General features: G+C 37.3%; 2 protein-coding genes across 4 annotated transcripts in view; one reads left to right on the top strand and one right to left on the bottom strand.

Annotated features, from left to right (window-relative positions):
• scp2a (sterol carrier protein 2a) overlaps positions 1-6,053 on the top strand; it is a 34,937-nt gene extending 28,884 nt beyond the window's left edge. For both annotated transcript variants that reach the window (NM_200865.2, XM_005163230.4), the window contains one exon: positions 5,355-6,053. In NM_200865.2, the coding sequence (NP_957159.1) occupies positions 5,355-5,450 (96 nt within the window). In that variant the 3' untranslated portion in view covers positions 5,451-6,053. The remainder of the gene's footprint in view (positions 1-5,354) is intronic.
• Positions 6,054-11,615: 5,562 nt separating this feature from the next.
• slc1a7a (solute carrier family 1 member 7a) overlaps positions 11,616-25,448 on the bottom strand; it is a 51,242-nt gene continuing 37,409 nt past the window's right edge. Inside the window, exons 5-11 of one of the 2 annotated variants that reach the window (NM_001291344.1) lie at positions 23,515-23,746; positions 23,332-23,431; positions 20,274-20,507; positions 17,447-17,641; positions 14,171-14,305; positions 13,975-14,080; positions 11,616-11,959 (exon numbers count right to left, since the gene is read on the bottom strand). In NM_001291344.1, coding sequence (NP_001278273.1) covers positions 11,687-11,959; positions 13,975-14,080; positions 14,171-14,305; positions 17,447-17,641; positions 20,274-20,507; positions 23,332-23,431; positions 23,515-23,746 — 1,275 coding nt within the window. In that variant the 3' untranslated portion in view covers positions 11,616-11,686. The remainder of the gene's footprint in view (positions 11,960-13,974; positions 14,081-14,170; positions 14,306-17,446; positions 17,642-20,273; positions 20,508-23,331; positions 23,432-23,514; positions 23,747-25,448) is intronic. The other variant, NM_001130622.2, reaches the window with a different exon arrangement.

Below are 25,448 nucleotides of genomic sequence, written 5' to 3'. Positions count from 1 at the left end.
CACCACATGATAAATAACTGTATTTGGAAAGTCATTATTTAGACTGATTGGGATTATTTTGTATGGGAATGATATATTAATATGTTTTATATAATTTATGATATACATAAAATAAACATATATATATATATATATATATATATATATATATATATATATATATATATATATATATATATATATATGTATGTATATGTATATATGTATATATATAAATATATGTATATATATATATATATATATATATATATATATATATATATATATATATATATATGCATATATATGTATATATATAAATATATGTATATATATAAATATATATATATATGTATATGTATATATATATATAAATATATGTATATATATATATATATATATATATATATATATATATATATATATATATATATATATATATATATATATATATATATATATATATGTATGTATATATATATATATATATATATGTATACTAATCAGCCAGTCACATGGCAGCAACTCAATGCATTTAGGCACGTAGACATGGTCAAGATGATCTGCTGCAGTTCAAACCGAGCATCAAAATGGGAAGAAAGGTGATTTAAGCGACTTTGAATGTGGCATGGTTGTTGGTGCCAGACGAGCTGGTCTGAGTATTTCAGAAACTGCTGATCTAGTGGGATTTTAACGCACAACCATCTCTAGGGTGTACAGAGAATGGTCCGAAAAAGAGAAAATATCCAGTGAGCGGCAGTTCTGTGAGCGCAAAATCCTTGTTGATGTCAGAGGAGAATGGCCAGACTAGTTTGAGCTGATAGAAAGGCATCAGTAACTCAAATAACCACTCGTTACAACTGAGGTCTGCAGAAGAGCATCTCTAAACACACAACATGTCCAACCTTGAGGCGGATGGGCACAGCAGCAAAAGACCACACCGGGTGTCACTTCTGTCAGTGAAGAACAGGAAACTGAGGCTACAATTCACACAGTATACACACAATAGAAGATTGGAAAAACGTTGCCTTGTCTATTGAGTCTCGGTTTCTGCTGTGACATTCAGATGGTAGGGTCAGAATTTGGCGTAAACAACATGAAATCATGGGTCTATCCTGCTTTGTATTAACAGTTCAGGCTGGTGATGGTGCTGGTGGCCACTTTGGGGCCATTAGCACTAATTGAGTATCGTGTCAACACCACAGCCTTTATGACCACAGTGTACCCATCTTCTGATATCTACTTCCAGCAGGATAACGCACCATGTCATAAAGCCCGAATCATCTCAGACTGGTTTCTTGTACATGAAAATAAGTTCACTGTACTCAAAATGCCTCAGTCACCAGTTTTCAATCCAATAGAGCACCTTTGAGATGTGGTGGAACAGGAGATTCACATCATGGATGTGCAGCTAAAAAATCTGCAGCAACTGCTTGATGTAATCATGTCAATATGGACCAAAATCTCTGAGGAATATTTCCAGTTCCTCGTTGAATCTTTGCCACAAAGGATTAAGGCAGGTCTGGTCCAACCCGGTACTAGTAAGGTGTTCCTAATAAAGTGGCCAGTGAGTGTATATCGATGCTCAAACGATATATTGTGCAGCCCTTGTCTGTTGGCATATTTCATAAAGTCATTATGATACATAAAATATAAATTGTGTTTTGCAATATAGCCTATAAATGTACTGGTTACTAGACTCAAAGGTGCGTTGCTCACTTTGTCCAGCAAGCCGGAAAGCAAATGTGTCGTCTTAATTTACCTACTTTTATCATGCCCTAAAAGTACTTTTGAGTGTGTAACAAGAGTACAGGTGCATCCCAAATGGCATACGTATGCACTATTCTATGCTATTATGTATTATAAATAGCATAAGTGGCGCATTCACACTGAAATATTAGTTTTATTTTAATGCCATGTCCACAGGTATTTTTATATATGGAGTTTTCCCAGATTCATTTAAATGATCATGCATGTTTGCTGTCAAAATGTCCCCCTCAGCCCCTTAAAAAAGCTAAACCCTAGCTTCATAATCTGTTCGATGTTCATTTTAATCAAAAGTTGTATCTTTGCTCTATAATGCCGCTGGCTGCAGTTGCCGATAGACGTTCTGATTAGTCTGATGACCTTTAACCTGTAATGTGCAGTCCATAAAAGTTCACTAATCTCCATAGGAAAAAAGATTAACGTAGAGTCACTATGACATCCCTCTGAGCTGGCTTCAGCTATCATAACATGCAAACAGAATTATGCAGCAGATTTATAGAAAAACAATCGAGTGAATTTAAACGCATGTCCAGCTTTGACTCAATCATACGCACAAAGTCGAATGAAACAGACTGCTCAGGCTACCGGGTGACATTGGACATCTTTTACGTAACTCCAAATTAGGCTAATGGCGTCTGATGGTTTCTCCAGTCACGTGACGAAATAGATTGTTTCCATAAGCGCTTTGAAAAGTCAGTCCCCTGTGATTTACACCCATCTGTGTTGTATCACCATGCCCGTCCATCTGCGGGACGCTCCATCAGACATCAGATGGCCGGACAGAAGCTTCATCGAAAAAAATTAGCCACTCTTTTTTTACAGTAATCCTCCATACAGGGAATCGTTTTCAGTTTAATCCCAAATAGAAAAGCCGAACCATTTAGAGATCAAATCCGGCTGGACATGTACGAACGCTCATATGTTGAAAGTCATATGAGAAGTATGGGGAAGGGAGCAGTGATAAATTGTCTTACATTTTTATGGTTATTTTGTATAAGAAATATACACTCACCGGCCACTTTATTAGGTACACCTTACTAGTACCGGTTTGGATCCCATTTTGCCTTCAGAACTGCCTTAATCCTTCATGGTATAGATTTAACAAGATACTGGATAGCATCATGCAGTTGCTGCAGATTTGTCAGCTGAAAATCCATGATGTGAATCTCCCGTTCCACCACATCCCAAAGGTGCTGTATTGGATTTAGATCTGGGGACTGTGGAGGCCATTTGAGTACAGTGAACTCATTGTCATGTTCAAGAAACCAGTCTGAGATGATTCACGCTTTGACATGCGTGCGTTATCCTGCTGGAAGTAGCCATTAGTAGATGGGTACACTGTGTTCATAAAGGGATGGACATGATCAGCAACAATACACAGGTAGGCTGTGGCGTTGACACTATGCTCAATTGGTATTATTGGGTCCAATGTGTGCCAAGAAAACATCCCCCACACCATTACACCACCAGCCTGAACCGCTGGTACAAGGCAGGATGGATCCATGCTTTCATGTTGTTGATGCCAAATTCTGACTCTACCATCCGAATGTCACAGCAGAAATCGAGACTCATCAGACCAGGCAACGTTTCTCCAATCTTCAGCAGATCGTCTTGACCCTGTCTACATGCCTAAATGCATTGAGTTGCTGCAATGTGATTGGCTGATTAGAAATTTGCATTAACGAGCAGTTGAACAAGTGTACCTAATAAAGTGGCCGGTGAGTGTTTGTAAATAGAGGTATTTAATATATACAGTGCTCAACCTATATAAGTACAACCCCTCACAAATCTCTCATTTAAATAAATATATTTATAGAAAGCTTTACAATAATATATTTATGCATGTATTTTAGTGTATTTTATGCATGTCTGTACTGAAGCCAAACCTGGAGCTGATAATAAAACTTATGATAATGTCCCAAGATTAGTGCGCCCAAATTTACATGTTAGAGAAAAATATTAAATAAAAAGAGCAAAATTCAGGGAAAAAAAAGATAAAATTTTGGTAAAATTTTGTAGTTTTTATTTTTTCCCCAATATTTTGCTTGAATTTAACGTATTATTTTTCTATTTCTAAAGATGTTTGGTGACTAAAATATTATTTTAATAAATATATCTGTTTAGTAAGTCTGTTTAGTTTAAATGCATCAAAATACATTGCCTATATTCACTGGCAAATTTTCAAAATGAGTTATGATGAGAACTGGACATTTATATATTTTCAGTTTTTATGACACTTTTATGGTCATTAATAGCTTTAATTATCATTTTAGCCAGTTTTATTCACCCTTTTGATCATTTTGTGTTATTATTAGTTATTAATTCATTCATTCCACTGTGGCTACCCCTGATAATTAAGAGACTTAGCCGAAGGATAGTGAAATGCTATTATTATATATTCTATATTCATGGCACATATTCTGTTAAAAACACACATTTAGTAGCACAACATTAAGTAACAAAAGTTATTTTGCTGTTTGTTCAAACTACTTATTTTAAAACACAACTCTTCAGTTTTTTGAAGACATCTTAATTATTTCATGTTCAGTCCACTTAATTTGTTACTAATCAGCTAACTTAATTCCTTCATGTTGTCCCAACACAAATCGATTGTGTGGAGGACGGTTACGCTACCTGACAAAAGTCTTGTCGCCTATCCAAGTTTTAAGAACAACAAATATCTTGACTTTTAGTTGATCATTTGGTATTAGAAGTGTCTTATATGGAAGGCAAAGGCCTCTAGATTACGCTTATTTTAACAAAATAAAATGTGATCATGCCTTGATTTTTATATATTTAATTATGACAGTAAGGTCTGACTTTGCTCAGACAAAAGTCTTGTCAGAAATAATGTACAGTATAGAATATAAAGTCATGCTGCAGTGGAAAAAGAATGAATATTGTGTATGACTCCCATCAGCTTGGAGGACCGCATCCATACATCTCTGCAATGACTCAAATCACTTTAATAATTAATAAAGTCATCTGGAACGGCAAAGAAAGCGTTTATGCAGGACTCTCAGAGTTCATCAAGATTCTTTTGATTCATCTTGATCTTATCCAAGACATGCTCAATAATGTTCATGTCTGGTGACTGGGCTGGCCAATCCTAGAGCACCTTGACCTTCTTTGCTTTCAGGAACTTTGATGTGGAGGCTGAAGTATGAGAAGGAGCGCTATCCTGCTGAATTATTTGCCCTCTCCTGTGGTTTGTAATGTAATGGGCAGCACAAATGTCTTGATACCTCAGGCTGATGTTGATGCCATCCACTCTGCAGATCTCTCGCACGCCCAAATACTGAATGTAACCTTAAACCATGACTTTTCTTTCATCAAACTTGACTGATTTCTCTGAGAGTTTTGGTACCATGCGGGTTCCAGTAGGTCTTCTGCAGTATTTGTTAAGATTGGGATGCGGATCAACATGTAAAATCTTCCTTTCCCAAATCAAAACAATAGAAGTCATTATTTGTTGTTCATTCCACTGCGATCAACGACAAGAGTTTTGTCAGGAATGTAACCAAGTAACTATTTTATTCAAAAGGTTTTAGTTTTTTTTTTTGAATAATCTTTATCTCTATAATAACCCTTCTGTTTTTTATTCACAGGCATTTTTCCAAGGAAAGCTAAAGATCACCGGGAATATGGGGATGGCCATGAAACTTCAAAACCTTCAGCTGACGCCCGGAAAAGCCAAACTGTGAAACCACAGCTCCCAACAAACAGGAAAATGGCACAAACAACTAATTTCTACATTTCTGTTTAACATATCACACAATAACAAGAGGTCTATTGGTCACTCCATAAATGTAACAGCAAAAAACACACTTGAAAAAGCATGTCAAGCATAATCCAGTACAAAAAAGTAAGCTTGTTACTAGCATATTAATGATAATGTGACTGTTATGGAGCATAATTGAAATAACAATGTGTTGCCATTACAATATTTATAAGTATTAATCAGGCAGAATAAGAAATATGTCTACTTAAACTAATGTTACAGCAGTGACCTTCCTCAAATCAGCATTGATCAAGTGTGATTGGTTTAAAAGCACTGAAGCGTTAATGATGTGTCCGTTAATAAGCGATTGATATCCGGTTATCACGCCTGCATCGACTTACTTTGGACTTTTAAGTGATTCTAGAAAAGTCGATATAAATCAGAATCAAGCTTTGATATTATCAGATGCTGATATTGAATCTTTAAAGACCGGAGAACAGGGCGTCGAGTGTACAATACTGTAATTTAAAAAGTATTTTTGGTATTAATCAAGTGATTTCTAATAAATATTCCGTTTACCTCAAAACATGCTGCCGTTTTACAGATCTTTTTAGATTAATTCATTTTCCTTCAGCTTAGTCTCTTTATTAATCAGAGGTTGCCACTGCGGAATGAACCGCTAACTTATCCAGATATATGTTTTACTTCCAGCTGCAACCCAGTACTAGGAAACACCCATACACACTCATACACTACAGCCAATTTAGTTTATTCAATTCACTTGTAATGTATGCCTTTGGACTGTGGGGGAATCCGGAGCCAACACGGGGAGAACATGCAAACTCTACACAAAAAGGCCAACTCACCTACCTGGGACTTGAACCAGCGACCTTCTTGCTGTGAGGCAACATCGCTACCTACTGCCCCACAGCGCCAGTCGGTTGTAATGAGCATTTAGACAGGCTGCAAGTCCTGCATGTAAGCTGTTTTCTGCAGAGTTTAAACAGTGCTGGGTGTGTCCATGTGGCCACATGAACTTCCTGACCTCCACCTTCTGCTCATCTCTGCATTTGATTCTGATAACACACTGCTGTTCGGCTCTGATGTCTGTATATATACACAAGCAGTTCAACAACCTGAGCTTTTGCGTACTGTACACGTACAATACTAGACATTTAGTTTTTCTATTATGTACAGGATACACATTGTAATAATCTGCAAATATATATATATATATATATTTCACCAGAAGACCGCTATTACTTCGACTTTAATGGAGAAAGTTCACAGTACTCATATAGATTAGTTTTTTTAACTCAAATGGTTTGTAGCAATGGGTTTCCTCTGACGGTTTAAGTTGCCTTAACTTATTGGGTTTTACACTACTCAGTTGGTTTGGTTCTCTTCATTTATCAGGTTTTACTGTGCTCAAATTGCTTTGTTTACTCAAATAGGGTAAGTTCACAGCACTCAATAGGATTAGTTTGTGACCTTAAATGGTTCACTGTAAAAAATGCAGGGTTCCACATAAATCATTCATGTTGACCCAATGTAAATCGATTAACTTTACACTTTTAACAAATTTATATGGATTGAACATAAAAAAATTAAGTTGTCCCAGTGAAATCTCATTCATTGTGTCGTTTGAGCTCATTTTAATTAAGTAGTTTGAACAAAAAAAAAAGATTTTTTAAGTCTTTGTTGCAATTGGTTTCCTCAATTGGTTTGAGTTACCTTAACTTTTGGGGTTTTACAGTGTATATAAATAAATTAGATACTAAGCAGAAGGAAAATGAAAGAATAAATGACTGTAACCAAAATTTTATGAACCAAAAGAACAATTTTCCTCTAAAGAGCCTTTAGTGTAATGGAACGGTCCAATACATGTTAAAGGTTCCTCATGGAACCATTGATGCCAGTGGAGAACCTGTAGTTCAAAGCTTTGCACACTCAAAAAATGGTGTCTGCCGTTTCTTCAAATAACTTATTTAAATGAGTTCAAACAACACAATTTTATGTGACAACTTAATTAATTTATGTTCAATCCACTTAAATTTGTTAAAACTAATAGGTTACCTTAATTCCTTTATGTTGTCCCTACACAAATTGATTGAGTGGAACCCTGCATTTTTTACACTGTAAAAATGCAGGGTTCCACACAATTCCTTCATGTTGTCCCAAAATAAATAGCTACCTTTTTTTTTTTTACATAATTTTAAAATTATTTTTTACAAAAATATTTGTACATTTTTTTATTAAATTTTTTTTATTTTCCCCCATTTATTTATGCTTTTGAATTGCACTATGGGACCTTGAACTTTCTTCCAACAACTTTTAACCTCGCAGTTTAAAAAAGGGGCTTTTATTAATTTTTTAATAGTTTAAAGTGATATATTGTCTGGGTTGGCGTTATATATTACGCTGCAAAAACCCTGTAGTAATCTGCCAGAACATTTTCTATTATTATACAGACTCTGTATATTATTTCTTATACATCAGCAAAACATACTAAATTGTACAAATGAGATTGTCTGAATTCATACAACTTAGCGACTAAATCAAAAAGTTACAAATTGCCGTGAGATTGTGTTGAAATGTCTCATCTGTGAAGACCATGAAATGGAAAAGAAATGCCTTAGCCAGGCGTGTAGAGTGAGTCATGATTTTATGGATTGTCATTTAAATCACAATTAATACATTTGATATTTTTCATACAAAGAATCCGTACAAGTTCTGTAAGGCTTCGGGAATGAGTGGCATGATGTGCGAGTCCATAAAGCCCACTTCTGACAAATATGAGAGAGAAGTTTTATATGGAAGGAATTTCCCTTGGGTTAGCTTTAATAGTGATTGAGACAGAATCTGATTGTGTAAACATGTTGTTAACGTGTGCAGGGGTTACAAATGTCTTCCTGAAGAGCTGCAGGTCTCGGCTGTGTTCTTATAAATACATAAATACTACAGCTAGACACTACCTGAGAAAAGTCTTGTCGCCTATCCAAGTTTTATGAACAACAACTAATAACTGGACTTCTAGTTGATCATTTGGTATCAGAAGTGGCTAATATGAAAGGCAAAGGCCTCTAGATTAAACTTATTTTACCAAAATAAAATATGATCATGCTTTGATTTTTAATTATTTTATTAGGATAGTAAGATCTGACTTTGCTTAGACAAAATTCTTGTCTCATTGCATTCTTTGGATTCATCTTCAATGCTTCCTCCATCTTACCCCAGGCATGCTCAATAATGTTCATATCTAGTGACTGGGCTGGCCAATCCTGGAGCACCTTGACCTCCTATGCTTTCAGGAACTTTAATGTGGAGGCTGAAGTACGAGAAGGAGCGCTATCCTGCTGGAGAGTTCGCCCTCTCCTGTGTTTAATAATGTAATGGGCAGCACAAATGTCTTGATACCTCAGGCTGTTGATGTTGCCATCCACTCTGCAGATCTCTCGCACGCCCAAATACCGAATGTAACCCCAAACCATGATTTTTCCTTCACCAAACTTGACTGATTTCTGTGAGAATCTTGGCTCCATGTGGGTTCCCGTAGGTCTTCTGCTGTATTTGTGATGATTGGGATGCAAATCAACAGATGATTCATCAAAAAATCGACCTTCTGTCACTTTTTCAAATGATCAACTAGAAGTCAAGTTATTATATGTTGCTCTCACAACTGGGATTGACGACAAGACTTTTGTCAGGTAGTGTAGACTGAAGAACCATTGATACCAGTGGTCTTTATTATCAATCGCTATGTTGGATGAAAACATGACTAGCGTGTGTGTGTGTTTTTGTGTCTGTGTGTGAATATATACACACTATATTAACAAAAGTTTATCTACCTTCCCATGCACTTGAGATTTAATGACTTCCCAACATTATCCATGGAGTTAATGGGTTTATCTTTTATGTGACCATTCATTTTCAAGCTCATATGTGAGGTCAGGCACTGATGTTGGACGAGAAGGTCTGGTTTGTAGTCTCCCCTCTAAATAATCACATAGGTGTTCAGTTCGGGACTCTGTGCAGGCCAGTTCATTTCCGCAGACTCATCCACGTCTTTGAAGAGCTTGCTTTGTGCAGTCCTGATGGACCATCCAGAAACTGTTCCTACAAAATTGGGAGCATGAAATCTTAGTATGCTGAAGCATCAAGAGTTCCTTTCACTTTATCTAAGGGGCAAAGCAAAACCCCTGAAAAACGATTCTATTATATGCATTTCAAAGCATGACTGTTGTTTGTGTACATATTTAACAGTTAGCCTATAGTGCAGCTCTTCATGTAAGACGTTGCAAACCCTGCTCATTTACAGTTTCCCAAAAACATATTTGGACACTTGTCACAATTTAAAACGTACACATTGTATAAATAATCAAATTTATACCCATTCAAACCACAAATATATAAATAATGCTAGGGCTTTTCCTAGCAGTTCTCTTTTTTTAACCAACTGACTTGGTGATTTGAATGATTTTTAATGGTAAAATACTTTTAGAAGATCCAAAACCTTCTTGGGATTATTGTATTGTGGTTTAATCGCATACAGATGAAACCAGAAGTTTACATACACTTTAAAAAACGAACAACCATTTTTTAAAAATGTCTAATAGTAAACCATACTGAACGTTTACTATTTTAGGTCCGTTAGGATTACCAAAATGATTTACATTTGCTAAATGCCAGAATAATGAGATAATTTATTATTTTTTACAAGAAAGTCAAAAGTTTACACACATTTCCTTGGTATTTTTTTTAGCTTTGCTTTTAAACTGTATAACTTTGGTCAAATTGTTTTGTGTAACCTTCCACAAGCTTCTCACAATAGATTGAAGGAATTTTGTCCCATTCCTCCTGACAGGATTGGTGTAACTGAGTCAGATTTGTTGGCTGTCTTGTTAGCACAAGCTTTTTCAACTCTGCCCACAAATTTTCTATAGGATTGAGCTCAGGGCTTTGTGATGGCCACTCCAAAACATTCACTCTGTTGTCCTTAAAGCACATTTTAACTCATTTGGCAGTACGCTTAGGGAAGACCAACTTGTGGCCGAGTTTTAATGTCCTGGCTGATGTCTTGAGATGTTGCTTCAGTATTTCCACATAATGTTCTTTCTTCATGATGCCATCTATGCTGTGAAGTGGACCAGTCCCTCCTGCAGCAAAACAGCCCCACAACATGATGCTGCCGCCCCCATACTTCACAGTTGGGATGGTGTTCCTAAGCTTGTAAGCTTTCCTCTTTGTCCTCCAAATGTAACACTGGTCATTATGGCCAAACAGTTCAATCTTAGTTCCATCAGACCACAGGACATGTCTCCAAAAATTATTATTTTTCCCAGTGTAATTTAGCAAATTGTAATCTGACTTTTCTTTTTATTCTGGCTTGTTGATTTTCCCATGTTGTCACACAAGGAAGCAGTGTGTTTGAGGTTTTCCTTAAATGCTATTCTACAGTTGTGCCTCCAATTAACTGAAATGTTGTCAATTAGCCAATCAGAAACTTCCAAAACCTTGACATCATCATCTGAGCTTTTTCAGAGGCAGAATAATCTTATTGTGTGTAAACTTGACTTGCAAGAAAAGTGATAACAATTTCTCAAAAAATCTCTCATTATTCTGCTATTAAGCATAACAGAAACAAATTTGATAATCCTAACTTACCTAAAAGAGAAAACGTTTAGTCACATTCATTCATTCATTCATTTTCTTGTCGACTTAGTCCCTTTATTAATCCTGGGTCGCCACAGCGGAATGAACCACCAACTTATCCAGCAAGTTTTTACGCAGCGGACGCCCTTCCATCTCTGGGAAACGTTTAGTCACATTAATATCTGTTTTTTTTTTTTTTTTTAAATGGTTATTTGCCTTTTTATAGTGTAAGTAAACTTCAGGTTTCAACTGTATCTGTTAATGACTGAAACAGAGAATGCTTAGAAAACAATATTGAAAAACCATCTCAGCAGCATATGATGTACAACATAATAAAACACCGCATATTCCCGTTCCACTGTCCATAAAGATTGTTCATCTCTTCAGTGGATCACATGAAAAGGACACAAAGATACCCATCCACACACTTGATTGAGAAGCTCAGCCATCTGAGGGTCGACAGAGTTCAGCAAATCCCTTTAGCAGGTCCAAAGATTCACAACCCAGCTAATTCACACGCATGCTCCAAAGATAGAAAACAAAAACCAGCGTCTTCAGTTTGGGTCTCTAGACGTTGGTCTCCAGGCCATTCATGTCAATGGTACAGTGCTCTTTGTCTTTCTGGTCCCTTTTGTAATGGAGTGGAGACAGATGAGAGCTCTTCTTGTTGTCTGCGGGCCGGATGCCTTCCTCCAGCTGCATGAGTCGGGCCACGTCGGGCGCCAGGTGCTCGGGTTTCCTCATGGGGCCCGGAGGAGGAGGCTGGAAGCAGCCGTTCTTTTGATAGGACATCATCTGCTGGATGCTGATCATAGGTTTGGTCTCACAGATGAGAGGAATCTGTGGAGAGATGACAGAAAAGTTACTGCTGAGGATGCTTAAGTCTGAGGCCATTTGAGTACAGTGAACTCATCGTCATGTTCAAGAAACCAGTCTGAGATGATTCCGCTTTATGACATGGTGCGTTATCCTGCTGGAAGTAGCCATCTGAAGATGGGTACACTGTGGTCATAAAGTGATAGACATGGTCAGCAACATACTCAGGTAGGCTGTGGTGTTGACACAATGCTTAATTAGTACTAATGGGCCCAAAGTGTGCCAAGAAAACATCCCCCACACCATTACACCACCACCAGCCTGAACTATTGATACAAGGCAGGATGGATCCATGGTTTTGTGTTGTTGATGCCAAATTCTGATGCTACCATCTGAATGTCTCAGCAGAAATCGAGACTCATTAGACCAGGCAACGGTTTTCTAATCTTCTACTGTTCAATTTTGGTGAGCCTGTGCGAATTGTAGCCTCAGTTTCCTGTTCTTAGCTGACAGGAGTGGCACCCAGTGTGCTCTTTTGCTGCTGTAGCTCATCTGCCTCAAGGTTGGACGTGTTGTGCATTCAGAGATGCTCTTCTGCATACCTCGGTTATAACAAGTGGTTATTTGAGTTACTGTTGCCTTTCTATCAGCTCGAACTGAAGTATTGGATGCAAATAGGAAGTAAGGACTGGTGGAAGAGTGTTGTTGTAATGGAATTTGATACCGTACACCGAATGGAAAGAAAAAACGTCCACATTTCACGGTGCAGATGTCTTTGCTTTACTGACTTAGTAAAAGTACTTAGCAAAGTAGAGTGACAGCCATGTTTGTATGGAATATTAGGAATATAGCCATGTGTGTATAGAATATAAAACATATGCAATATGTTTTAAGGGTTAATGAAAGTTATACTTTGCATTGTTGGTCACAGAGCTCTTTGGAAAAAAAAAGTTCTGAGTAGGATCAAGCCTAAGTAAAGGCAAGAAAAAATAATGCAAAAGTAACGAAATGAATTACTCACCATACAAAAAGTAGTTCTAACATCTAAGTATCGAAACTAGTTACTTTTTAGGGAGTAACTCAATATTGTAATGCATTTCAAAAGAAACTTTCCCCAACACTGGTTATTTTGTATTAAAGGCAATGAAAATAACCAATTCCTTGCATAAAATTGAAATGACTGAACCAACACATACAGTCGAAGTCAGAATTGCACATTTTTTTTCAACACATTTCTAAACATAATAGTTTTAATAACTCATTTTCAATAATGGATTTATTTTATCTTTGCCAGATAAATAATATTTGACTAGATATTTTTCCAGACACTTCTATACAGCTTAACGTGACAGTTAAAGCCTTATCTAGGTTAATTAGGTTATCTAGGCAGGTTAGGGTAAATAGGCTAGTTATAGTTCAATGATGGTTTGTTCTATCGAAAAAGATATAGCTTAAAAGGGCTAATAATATTGACCTTAAAATGGTGTTCAAAAAATGTATAAATTAATTGTAAATTATATAATTAAGTTAGAATTAATTTTTCTAGCCAAAATAAAATAAATCAGACTTTCTCTGGAAGAAAAAATATTATCAGACATACTGTGAAAATTTCCTTGCCCTTTTAAACATCATATGGGAAATATTTAAACAAGAAAAAAAATTCAAAGGAGGGCAAATAATTTTGACTTCAGCTGTTGGAGACTGAGAAGAATTCTCATTTTAGGAGAAAATTTCATTTTTTTTTAATGTATCCAGTTTAGTGTAGTCTAATACTATAACCTTAGTCTATCTGTCTTCTCCTTTAACCGGACAGATTTAACCTTAACTTTAACTAGTTAGATGGCATCCGCCATGTTAGGCTGATCATGCATAAAATAAACATTTTAACACCATTTCAGCATAATATTTCATCATTTCAGAATCTCCCCATTCAAAGACTTGATCTTGGAAAGCCGAGAGCCATTACAAACAGACTTTCCTTGTGGTGATTTTGATCACATGATGCGTGTTGTAATTTTTCAAATCCTCCATAAACTCACTCTCACCTCCTCGCCCTCCTTCACAAAGTCTTTTCTGCATATGTGTGCCATGATTCCAGTGGCCAGAGCGTCCCCCATCACGTTCACCATTGTCCTGAAGCGATCCCTAATGGATACAGAGACAGAACCATAGATGAACTCTTATGATGGAAAGCAATTGAACAGAGACAGAATTCCTGTATGCTTAGTTTCTTACAGGGCCCAATCCACTGCGATAATAAGAGTGATGTCATCTGTAGGAAGTCCCACTGAGGTTAACACGATCACCATGGTCACCAGACCAGCCTGCGGAATGCCAGCAGCACCGATACTGGCTGCTGTCGCTGTGATGCTAAGTAAGAATAAAAGTATGTATAAATATGGGATATATCAACGGCAATTCTGAACTTTTTGATTCATTGGCTAATTCGTACGAATTTGTATGATCTATTACATAGAATTTAGTACAATTCACTTATATGACGGTTGGGTTTTAGGGGTGGGGTTTGTTGCCTCAGTTTTAAAAAATCGTACATTTTTTGTACATTTTGACTGAATTTGTACGAATTAGCCACTATATATTGTATAATTATACAACATCTGTCTGGTTCTCGAATCTAATTCAGCCCTTGAATCAGCCTCTTCACTCTTGTGTATTACTCCGCCCACATAGAGTGACAGCAGCTGTTGGACAACATAATGTACTTTTGAAGCTTTTCTAGTCGAGAATGTAGTTGTTTAGATTGCAATTATGCAGTTTATTTATAAGGATAGTGCCTATTTTAAATATTCATAATTTCTGAGAGACAGCGCGTCGGCGGCCATTAGCCTGTCATACTGAGCTGAGCAAAGACGGTTGACACTCCACCACAAGATGGCAACAGAGACCCATTAATGAGTCCTCAAGGGAGAAAAACCGCATTTTCTCAGAGTAAGTTTCAAACTACAGCGGATCGAATCATTATAAAACAAGGAAGTGACTTTCTAAGTCGATCTCTCTCTTTTGCATGTTGTAGTGCTGTATTTATACCATAGTAAACTGGTAGTGTTTGCTTTGCTTTGGCTTTTTTGGTGTTCATTTTTGTGATCTCCCGATTGCAACAGAGAAATACTGGAAAATCACTATAAATTGATGGCATTTCATGCCGTTCAGCCACATAATCTTAAAATTTTTGTTGTTTTGTCATCACTTTAGACATTATGCTAGAGAATCATTCAAACACTAGCTCTAAAGTGACGTGTGTGAAGTAGTAACGGTTTTTGCTGTTGAATTATGACCATTATGGCTCGTTTCCACTGACTGGTACAGTACATTACGGTTCGAGTCGGTACGGGTCACCTTTATCAGACTTGTGTTTCCACTACCAAGGGTACCCTTTTGGTGGGTGTGGTGTATGACAGACAGTTTCAGTCGACGTCATGCTCGCTCGAATAAATGTCTACAGTAAAGCTGTACGGGTCGCTTACATACTATTGGGCTGGTGGCTCTCACCTTCACTCATCAGCGCTACCAAGCCAACCAATCACAGAGCTTGCACTATGCGTCATTGCGACGTGTAGTTAAGCAAGTCATTGTATAGGCAAGTCATTGTATAACAGTAGTTTCTTCTGCAGACAATTAAAAAATATATTGCTTAAGAATGCTAATATTACAGACCTTGAAATGAGTTTCAAAATATTTAAACCTGCTTTTATTCTAGCCAAAATAAAACAAATAAGCCTTTCTTCAGAAGAAAAAATATTAGAGGAAATACTGTTAAAATTGCTTGCTCTGTTAAACATCATTTGGGAAATAGTTTTTTTTTTTTTTAATTCTCAGGAGCGCAAATAATTGTGGCTTCAACTGATAATCGTTTTGCATAATCGTGATTACAATTATGACCAAAATAATCGCGATTATGATTTTTAGCAAAATCGAGCAGCCCTATAATGAACGTGAGATTTTGCTGTCGGAGGTGGAAACCAGAGAAAAAATTTAATAAGAACTTTTCTGGGAAATTTAAAGCGACTGCCCAGGTTAAAAAATTTTTTTAAAAAGTGCACTAAAATGCACTTTATTTAAGTATACTTACTACACTTTTCAGTAATGTACTAAATTTGTACTTAATGTACTAAAAGATAGTATTAAGTATATGTTAAGATAAACTTAATACCATCTAAGTGTACTCAACTGTGCTATTTTGAGACACCCTGTAATTGAGCTACAATGTGGTTTTAACATACTATATCTGTATTTTAAATATATATATATATATATATATATATATATATATATATATATATATATATATATATATATATATATATATATATATATATATATATATATATTTATATTTAGTTACAACTAGAAATACACTTGAACCCTACCTTTAAACATTTAAATATATTTATGACTAATTTAAAGTATAATAGTAATATATTAAAAGAATATACAAATTGTTTTAAAAAAAAGTGTGCTAAATACTGTATTAAAAGTATTTTGGGAAGATGTACTTCTACAATACATTTCTAATAGATTTTTAATAAAGTCAATTTAATGTAAACTTAAAATTACCAAACTTAAAACCAATTTAAGTGTTAGTGATAATAATGCATTCACATTAAGTGTACTTGAGTACAACTTTTGGGAAAATGTACTTCTACTAAAATACATTACTAATAGATATTTTATATATTAACTTATTTTAAACTTAGGATTAGTATGTAAACAGTGTACTAAAAATCAACTAATGTTTAAAGCATTTAAAGCACACTTTTGAAAAACACACTAATAAAACTCTTTTGGATGTTTTTCCTGTAGTGTACTTTATTTTAGTACACTAAAAATTTATTTAAGTATCACTGGTATTTAGTATACTTTTGTCAAGTGTACTAAAGTCCTACTGAAGTATAAACATACTTTAAATTAATATATTTATTGTGTAAAACCATCAAACTTTTATTTTACACAAAAAAATAACAATGTACTAAAAATGTATTTGCGGGTATTTAAGTGTGTGTGTTTAATTGCATTTAATTATATATATTTTTCACCTGGGTGAACAGCCATTGGTCACGTTCAGCAAACATATCTGTGTGGTCATTAATTTATGATGTATCTGTCTGGTATTTTATGATTATTTTCATTATTTTTTGTCTTTAGAGCGCACAATGCAATGTCTTCAAATAGTACTAATGATCAGGGGGGATTGTTGTTAGCATCAGTACTATCAATTTTTTATGTCTATTCACCCTGTAAATAAAATATCTAATTATATGTAGAGCTCTTTAGACAAGCTTATAAGGCCCTAGGTCTATCTGATTATTGTATTCTTGAATTTTTTCATTTAGAATAAAATTTTGTGAAAGTTTTTTTCAATTAATCATGATTTATTCCCCCACAAAAAAATTGTGCTTCTGCATTTTTTGCAAATTTGACATATTTACTAATTATTTTGATGATTGAACTATAAAACGTCACCGTAACCTACAACATTTGCTGTTCCCCTACCTGATAGTGATGATCTGACCAAAGTCCAGCTCGTAGTTGTTGACTTGAGCGATAAATATGGCCGCCACAGCTTCATATAGTGCAGTCCCGTCCATGTTGATGGTGGCACCGACAGGAAGTACAAAGCGGATGATGCGGCGGTCGATGTGGTTGTTCTCTAGGAGGCACTTAAAGGTGATAGGCAGCGTGGCAGAGCTGTGAACACAAGAATGGGGAAAATTCTGGGTTAGTTTTGTGCTATTGTGAAGTTGTTTGTTTAATATGCGTTGTATTCTGTTTTTGAATGTTTCTGTTGAGGACTTTTATTTTGGTGTTGTGTCCTCTGCGGAAGAGGGTTATATGTGTGTTTGAAAAAAAAGAGCAGGTAGTGTGTGCCAGGCTAGGAGACTCGTGTCACTCTCCTCCCCAGTTCTTGGAGTTTTTGCTCAATAAAATAGTTAGTCAACAGGATTTTCAAGTCCATCGTCTTTATTTACATTCACCCACTGCCAGTCAAAATCCATCCATTCCCTACTGAAAATACCAGCTTTGGCTGGTTTTAGCTGGTTGGCCATTTCCAGCCTGGTCTTAGCTGGTCAGGCTGGGAGATGACCAGATAAAACCAGCTTGACCAGCCTAGCCATGCTGGGTGCCCAGCCAAAACCAGCTATCTCCAGCTTAAACCAGCCTGGTTTTAGCTGGATGTAGCTGGTCATTTTCCAGCCTGACCAGCTAAGACCAGGTTGGAAATAACTGGAAACCAGTCTGCCCTACTAAAAAAAACTGCCTAAACCAGCCTAAGCTGGTTGGCTGGTTTTAGCTGGTTGACCAGGCTGGTTTTAGAGGGGTTTTGGCAATTTCCAGGCTGGTTTCCAGCCATTTCCAGCCTGGTCTTAGCTGGTCAGGCTGGGAGATGACCAGCTAAAACCAGCTTGACCAGCCTAGCCATGCTGGGTGCCCAGCCAAAACCAGGCTGGTTTAAGCTGGATTTAGCTGGTCATTTTCCAGCAAGACCAGGCTGGAAATGTTTGGAAACCAGTCCGGAAGTGTCCAAAACCCCTCTAAAACCAGGCTGGTTAACCAGCTAAAACCAGCCAACCAGCCTAGGCTGGTTTTAGCTGGATGTTTCAGCAGGGTTTTCAGTTCAAATAGTGAAGTGGCTGGAATACACTACAGCTTTGGCTAAGATTCATTGCCCTGTTTTGCAGCTTTGAAGATTTCATATCTGGGCAGCCAGAGAATATGATTTCTGCAGACTCTGGCTCATGCGAGTTCTCTGGAGTCCCCAGAATGTGCAGTTTCAGCTTAAAATGTCCCACAGATTATGATTATTATGAATAAACATGGACTAATGCAGATTGCGAGTGAGTTCAGGATAAAACTAAACACGCAGCGTTTAAAATACACAACCAATATGAAGACATTGGGCTCTATTTTAATGATCCAAGCATAGGTCTAATGCAGTGGTGCCCAAACATGGTCCTGGAAGGCCGGTGTCCTGCATATTTTAGTTCCAACCCCAATTAAATACACCTGGACCAGCTAATCAAGCTCTTTCTAGGTAACTGAAACTTCCAAGCAGGTGTGTTGAAGGAAGTTGGAGCTAAATTATGCAGGACACCGGCCCTCCAGGACCGAGTTTTGACACCGCTGGTCTAAAGCATAAGGCAGCTGCACTTAGGGCATGTCTGAATCCAATTTTGCTATTTTAAGGACTGGAAAAACTGTCAGTGCACCCAGCGCATTGTCTAAACGTGTTATCCTTATTTTCTCAAGGAGTTGTGTTTGGGTAAATTGTTCATTAAACCAATCAGAGTCTCATCTCCCATTACCTCTAAGAGCAAGGGGTTCCATGGTGTATTTGCTATTTAATAGTGAATATTGCATCTGACTCCCATGAGCTTGGAGGACTGCATCCACACATCTCTGCAATGACTCAAATCACTTATTAATAAAATCATCTGGAATGATAAAGCATTTTTGCAGTACTCCCAGAGTTCATCAAGATTCTGTGGATTCATCTTTAATGCCTCCTCCATCTTACCTCAAACATGCTTAATAATGTTCATGTCTGGTGACTGGGCTGGCCAATCCTGGAGCACCTTGACCTTCTTTGCTTTCAGGAACTTTGATGTGGAGGCTGAAGTATGAGAAGGAGCGCTATCCTGCTGAAGAATTTGCCCTCTACTGTGCTTTGTAATGTAATGGGCAGCACAAATGTCTTGATACCTCAGGCTGATGATGTTGCCGTCCACTCTGCAGATCTCTCGCACACCCCCATACTGAATGTAACCCCAAACCATGATTTTTCCTTCACCAAACTTGACTGATTTCTATGAGAATCTTGGGTCCATGTGGGTTCCAGTAGGTCTTCTGCAGTATTTGTGATGATTGGGATGCGGATCAACAGATGACTCATCAGAAAAACCGAACTTCTAACACTTTTCCAACTGATCAACTAGAAGTCGAGATATTATTTGTTGCTTTTACAACTGGGATCGACACCAAGACTTTTGTCAGGTAGTGTAGATAGAAAAAAACACTTAATTTAGTGGAGGAACTTTGTTTCTTTGCAGATCTTATACATACACAAACCACAGACCTTAAATGTTTAATACTACTACTAATAATAGACCCCATTTCCTAAAGTTCACGAGTATTTTAGTGTGTGATTTGCACACTTTTTTTGCGTGTGATGATTAATGTAATGAATTATAGCAAGTGCATGATGCAGAGGGTTTCAACTCTGTTAAAAAAATCCCATAGTGTTTTCTAGCCCTTAGTTTATGATCTAGTAGGCTCTTGTTCAAAATACGTTTGCCGTTTACTACATTCAGGTTAATGTTACCTTGATGAAGTAGCTAATGAGATGAGCAGGGCCTGTAAAATCCCTCGGATGTAGACGATGGGGCTTTTTTTGGTGATGAAAAAGTACATGGAAGGCAGGATGAACAAGCCATGAAGCACCAGCCCCATGACCACAGTGATGGCGTAGAAGCCCAGCTTCTTCCCCATGGCTGAAGGGTCGTCCATTTCCAAGATCTTTCCAGCCACCAGAAACACAATGCCAAACGGGAAGTACCTGTGTTACATTAGAAATAAGCAGCATTTTTAGAGAAATTAGAAAAAGATTCATACTAAGTAGTACTGTGTTTGAAACAACAAATATTTGGAACAACAATATCATTCAGTCATTCATTTTCCTTCAGCTTATTTCCTTATTTATCAGGGGTCGCCACAGCGGAATGAACCAACAACTATTCAAGCATATGTTTTATGCAGCAGATGTCGATCCAGCTACAACCCAGTGCTGGAAAAGACAACAACATAAAAGTTTCAGTTAAATAAAACGGAAATAATTTGTTTTATACACTCCCCACCCACTTTATTAACCACACTTGTAACTGTAAGTTTGTAAACGTAAAGTTCTTGTGAACTGGAAGTTGCTGCAGACTTTTATTCCTGTATAATAATGTATTTCCAACTAAAATGGAATATCAAGTAGGTTCCCTGCTGAAAAATCCAGCTTAAACCAGCCTAAGCTGGTTGGCTGGTTTTAGCTGGTTGACCAGGCTGGTTTTAGAGGGGTTTTGGCCACTTCCAGGCTGGTTTCCAGCCTGGTCTTAGCTGGTCAGGCTGGGAAATGACCAGCTAAAACCAGCTTGACCAGCCTAGCCAAGCTGGGAGTCCAGTCAAAACCAGCTAAATCCAGCTTAAACCAGGCTGGTCAAGCTGGTTTTAGCTGGATTTGGCTGGTAATTTTCCAGCCTGACCAGCTAAGAGCAGGCTGGAAATAGCTGGAAACCAGCCTGAAAATGGCCAAAACCCCTCTAAAACCAGCCTGGTCGACCAGCTAAAACCAGCTAACCAGCCTAGGCTGGCTTAAGCTGGATTTTTCAGCAGGGTTATCAAAGAGGTTTTATTTATTTATTCTTTTAACATTCTTTATTGTATTTTTTACATCAGTACAAATTATAACTTTTACATATGTGTACTTTTTTTTCCTTTTAAACACAAAGTTGTAACATCCTGTTACTATTATATGTATAAGAGAACTAAAAAACAGTGAAATGTGGGAGGGAAGAACAAAAAAAACAGAAAGAAGAAAAAAATTAAATAAATAAAATCAAATAAATAAATAAAAGAACTAAATAAGGCGGGATATTTGAAGTGTTTTTACTAGGGGTCGATCACTGCTCTCTTGTTAAAGTATTCAATAAATGGATTCCATATTACATGGAAATTCTTTGTTTTATTTTTTAGGGAAAGTCTTAGCTTCTCAAGTTGCAGACAGGACATGACATCTTTTAATAATGTGGAACAACGTGGAGGATCTTTTCGTTTCCAATTTAGTAAAATCAATAAACGTGCCAAAAGGGTTATAAATCTAATCACTGTACGTTGTTTATTAGAATGAGGTTTTATTTTTGCGCTCTACCTTTCATCTTTTACTAGCAGCAAACTAATGGTTGGAGGGGCGTGGCTAAGAATATTTCGCCCAATCCGTCAAACTGACATAATTAGAAAAGGACTGCTTTTCCAAAACGAAAGCAGATAGTCATATAATGATTAAAGTCCATCAAAACAAACAGCTTTATTAACATTCACAGATTAATTGTTCACCTTAATGCTGTGTTTACACCAAACGTGGCAAGTGCAGGTAAATCTCGATATTTGAGCGTAAATAGATGTGTGAACATTTTAAGTTTACTCACTTCATTCGTGCGTAAAATTCACTTGAAAAAAGATGCGGATTTGCATCATGCGCAGGATTTCGCTCTGCCTGGTCACTCTAGCTTCGAAGCTAAATGGCTAACTTAGATTTTATTGAGATAGTAGCTGTGTTTATGTGCTTTAGGAAGGCTGAAAAACAGGGTAGATTTGTTCGTTGCCATGTCGCTTTTATAATTAGTACTGTGTCATTTACGCCGCCTCATTCTTGCGTGTAGCGCCGCAGGATGTCTATTCGCTTCTTTGCATTGACTTCACATGTAAATCACCTGCGACTGACGCTTGATCTGTGTCTGGTGTGAACGCAGCATAACACTAACAATGTGCACCAGCAAAATAAACACTGCAAATTTGAATATTATGTGGACGATGACAATCTAATTTAATCTAATTCAAAGTGCAAACATTTAGACGTTATAACACTATGATTGACTAAAAACCTCTGCAGATACTATTTTCTACACTCTCAAAAACAAAGGAACGAGAGCGGTCATTGGGTCGGTGCCTTTACAAAAGGTACACTTTTATAATTTTTTCAAATTTAAAGATGTTTGTGTGCTGCTGTGCATCCCTGTGTGTGTAATAAGAACACCAGAACATTAGAGGAGACTCCAAAACCTGAAATGAATGGGTCAGATAAGAGAGACGTCCAAGATATGTACTGTTGGTGTGCCTCCAGAAACAGGTTTGGGAAACACTGATATAGTACCATGACATAGTACACACCATAGTACTCTATGACAGTTCTGGAAGCAGGCGTGACTAATTAGTTAACTAGTTACATTGTAAAAAATTTTAATTTAACCTAACTTTAGATACAATATGGATAGCATAAGGCTGGGTCATTTTTCTTTAGCCCAAAATAAACCCAGTTTTTGGGTTTGTCCATATTTTACCCAAATATGGGTTGAAATCACCTTTAGTTTCTTTAAACGGCATTGCTCTGTGGTTGTTAACCAACGATCTATCCAATCACATGATCTGATTTGTTATACATCACGGAATTTATTTGATTAATGTGTTTCAGGGTAGTATATTAATTGACTATTTATTGTATATTTATTGTATATTAATTATTGTAGTATCGTAAATCACATTTTAAAGTCCATGTGAGACTGTTGAGAATGTATTTCAATATGTTGGTGTAGTTCCAACTGAAAAAAATGAGTTTTTACCATATAACAATGGCCACGATTTTCAGCACGGCTTCATTCAGACTCTGGCAGAAGTTGACGAGGGCGCTGCCATTTGGTCCCATTCGTCCAAGCATGATCCCTAAACGACAGGAATTTGATTATTTAAAAAAACAATCTGTATAAGCCTGAGCAACTCCAGCCGACGCTGATGCTACAACTCACCCATGGTAGCAGAGAAGATCACGATACCCAAGACATTCATGCCCTCGCTGGTGCCAGGCAGCGTCCGGAAGACCACATCCGGAGGAGGCGTCAGGTCCAGGGAGAAGTTCTGTATGTCTGTGCCATTGTCGTCCTGGATCCCATAAATGAAGACCCGTTTGGTGGTGGTCTCCAGGATGTCCTGACTGATGGTGGGTTTGGGCTTCATGATAGGGATGCTCCTTGTGCGATACTACAATTCGATTAAGATGAAAAATATAAATCAACTCGCTACAGAATTCTCAGTAAAGCAAAGCAACATAAAAATAAAGGTATACAGAGCACATTTAGGGTTAAAAAACACATTACAACTCACTTCTCAGTTAAACAGTCGCGTTTTACCATTTTTGAATCTATTCAGCTGATCTCCAGGGGCCTCATGTATCAACGCTGCGTACGGACAAAAACTTTGCGTACGCCAGGTTTCACGCTCAAAATCGCTCTCGTTTGGATTTACTAACAATGAACTGAACGTGGGAATGTGCGCAGCTCCATGCCAGCTTTGTGGCAGGCGTACGCACATTTTTTGTGCGTGTCTGTTTTATTTCCATTGGCGACTCCTAGAGGCAGTTGTGTTAAATTGCACTCTACAAAGTGTCTTTGAGGCTTGCAATGGCAGCTGTATGAGACGGGTTCATCTAGCAGGTATATAAGGTTTCCATACCATGCAGTTGACCAGCTAAACATTAAAGCACAATTTGCAGCGGTCGCCTGTTTTCCCAATGTAATCTGAGCGATCTACTGCACACATTGCTATAAAGACACTATCTGAAGATGAATTTGCATACGTGAATCAGAAACATTTCCATTCAATAATTGTGCAAATAAAATATGATGCGCAGACTTATTGATGATTCCTACTTGTCTTTCTCGTGATAAATAGTTGGCAAAATCTGATATGTAGCGGGGAAAAAAAAAAGAAAGAGTTCATAAGACGCTGGATTCGAACCGAGTTCATGCTCGAACATGTCAAAACATGTTGACATGCGCCTTACGAGCTGCGCCACTGAGACTGTTAAGGGTGTGGCAACATTTTACACATATAAATCACACTATTTCTTTTCTAATTCACTCAGTGCGATGTTCAGACCCAACTATGTTAACCGCATCAGCTAAACTCTCCCACTTTATTTTTTCTTTTGTTGTAAATTCCGGAGAACAAACTTGCAAATAACACCGCTTTTCTCCGGTCTACCTCCGAAAGGAGCACCTACAATTCACATTCTGTTCAAAGTTTCTCTTCTTGCTTGCTTTTGCCTTCGCTTTTTTGTTGGGTTTTGCCAAAGTAGAGTCATTTGCATATTCATACGGGGGAGGAGGCAGGGAGGGGTTTTGTGCTCGTGCATGTTGCGCTCAGTTTCATGTTCATTCAGATGTACAAAAGAATATGCGTGAGATTCGGCGTACGCAGTGTTTCATACATCTGAATTTTTTTCTGCGTACGCACATTTACAGCTTTGTGCGTACGCAATGTTTTAGTATGATTTCCACGCAAGTCTTCGTACATGAGGCCCCAGGTCTGGGGGGAGCACTTTTAGCTTAGCCTCGCATAGATCATTGAATCGGATTAGACCGTTAGCATCTAGCTCAAAAATGATCAAAGAATTTAGATAATTTTCCTATTTTAAGCTAGGCTCTTCCATAGTTAACTCTTCTTGACTGTTCTGTGAGATGCTAATGGTCACACTTTATTTTGATGGTCTGTTTGTTGAATTTAAGTTAAATTGCATCTCATCCCATAATTAAATAATTAATACCTAATTCTCATTAGGTTATAAGTAGACTGTTAGGGCGTACTCACACTATGCTGTCCGAACTGTGCCCAGATCTGTTTCCCGGATCGTTTGAGAAGTGTGAGTGCTCCGAATCGGGCTCAGGCGCGTTTCACTTGACTG

Source organism: Danio rerio, chromosome 2, assembly GCF_049306965.1.
Source record: "Danio rerio strain Tuebingen ecotype United States chromosome 2, GRCz12tu, whole genome shotgun sequence".
NCBI classification, from domain to species: domain Eukaryota; kingdom Metazoa; phylum Chordata; class Actinopteri; order Cypriniformes; family Danionidae; genus Danio; species Danio rerio.
Note: the sequence above shows the minus strand (reverse complement) of the source record. Positions and strands in the feature narration are given on the sequence as shown.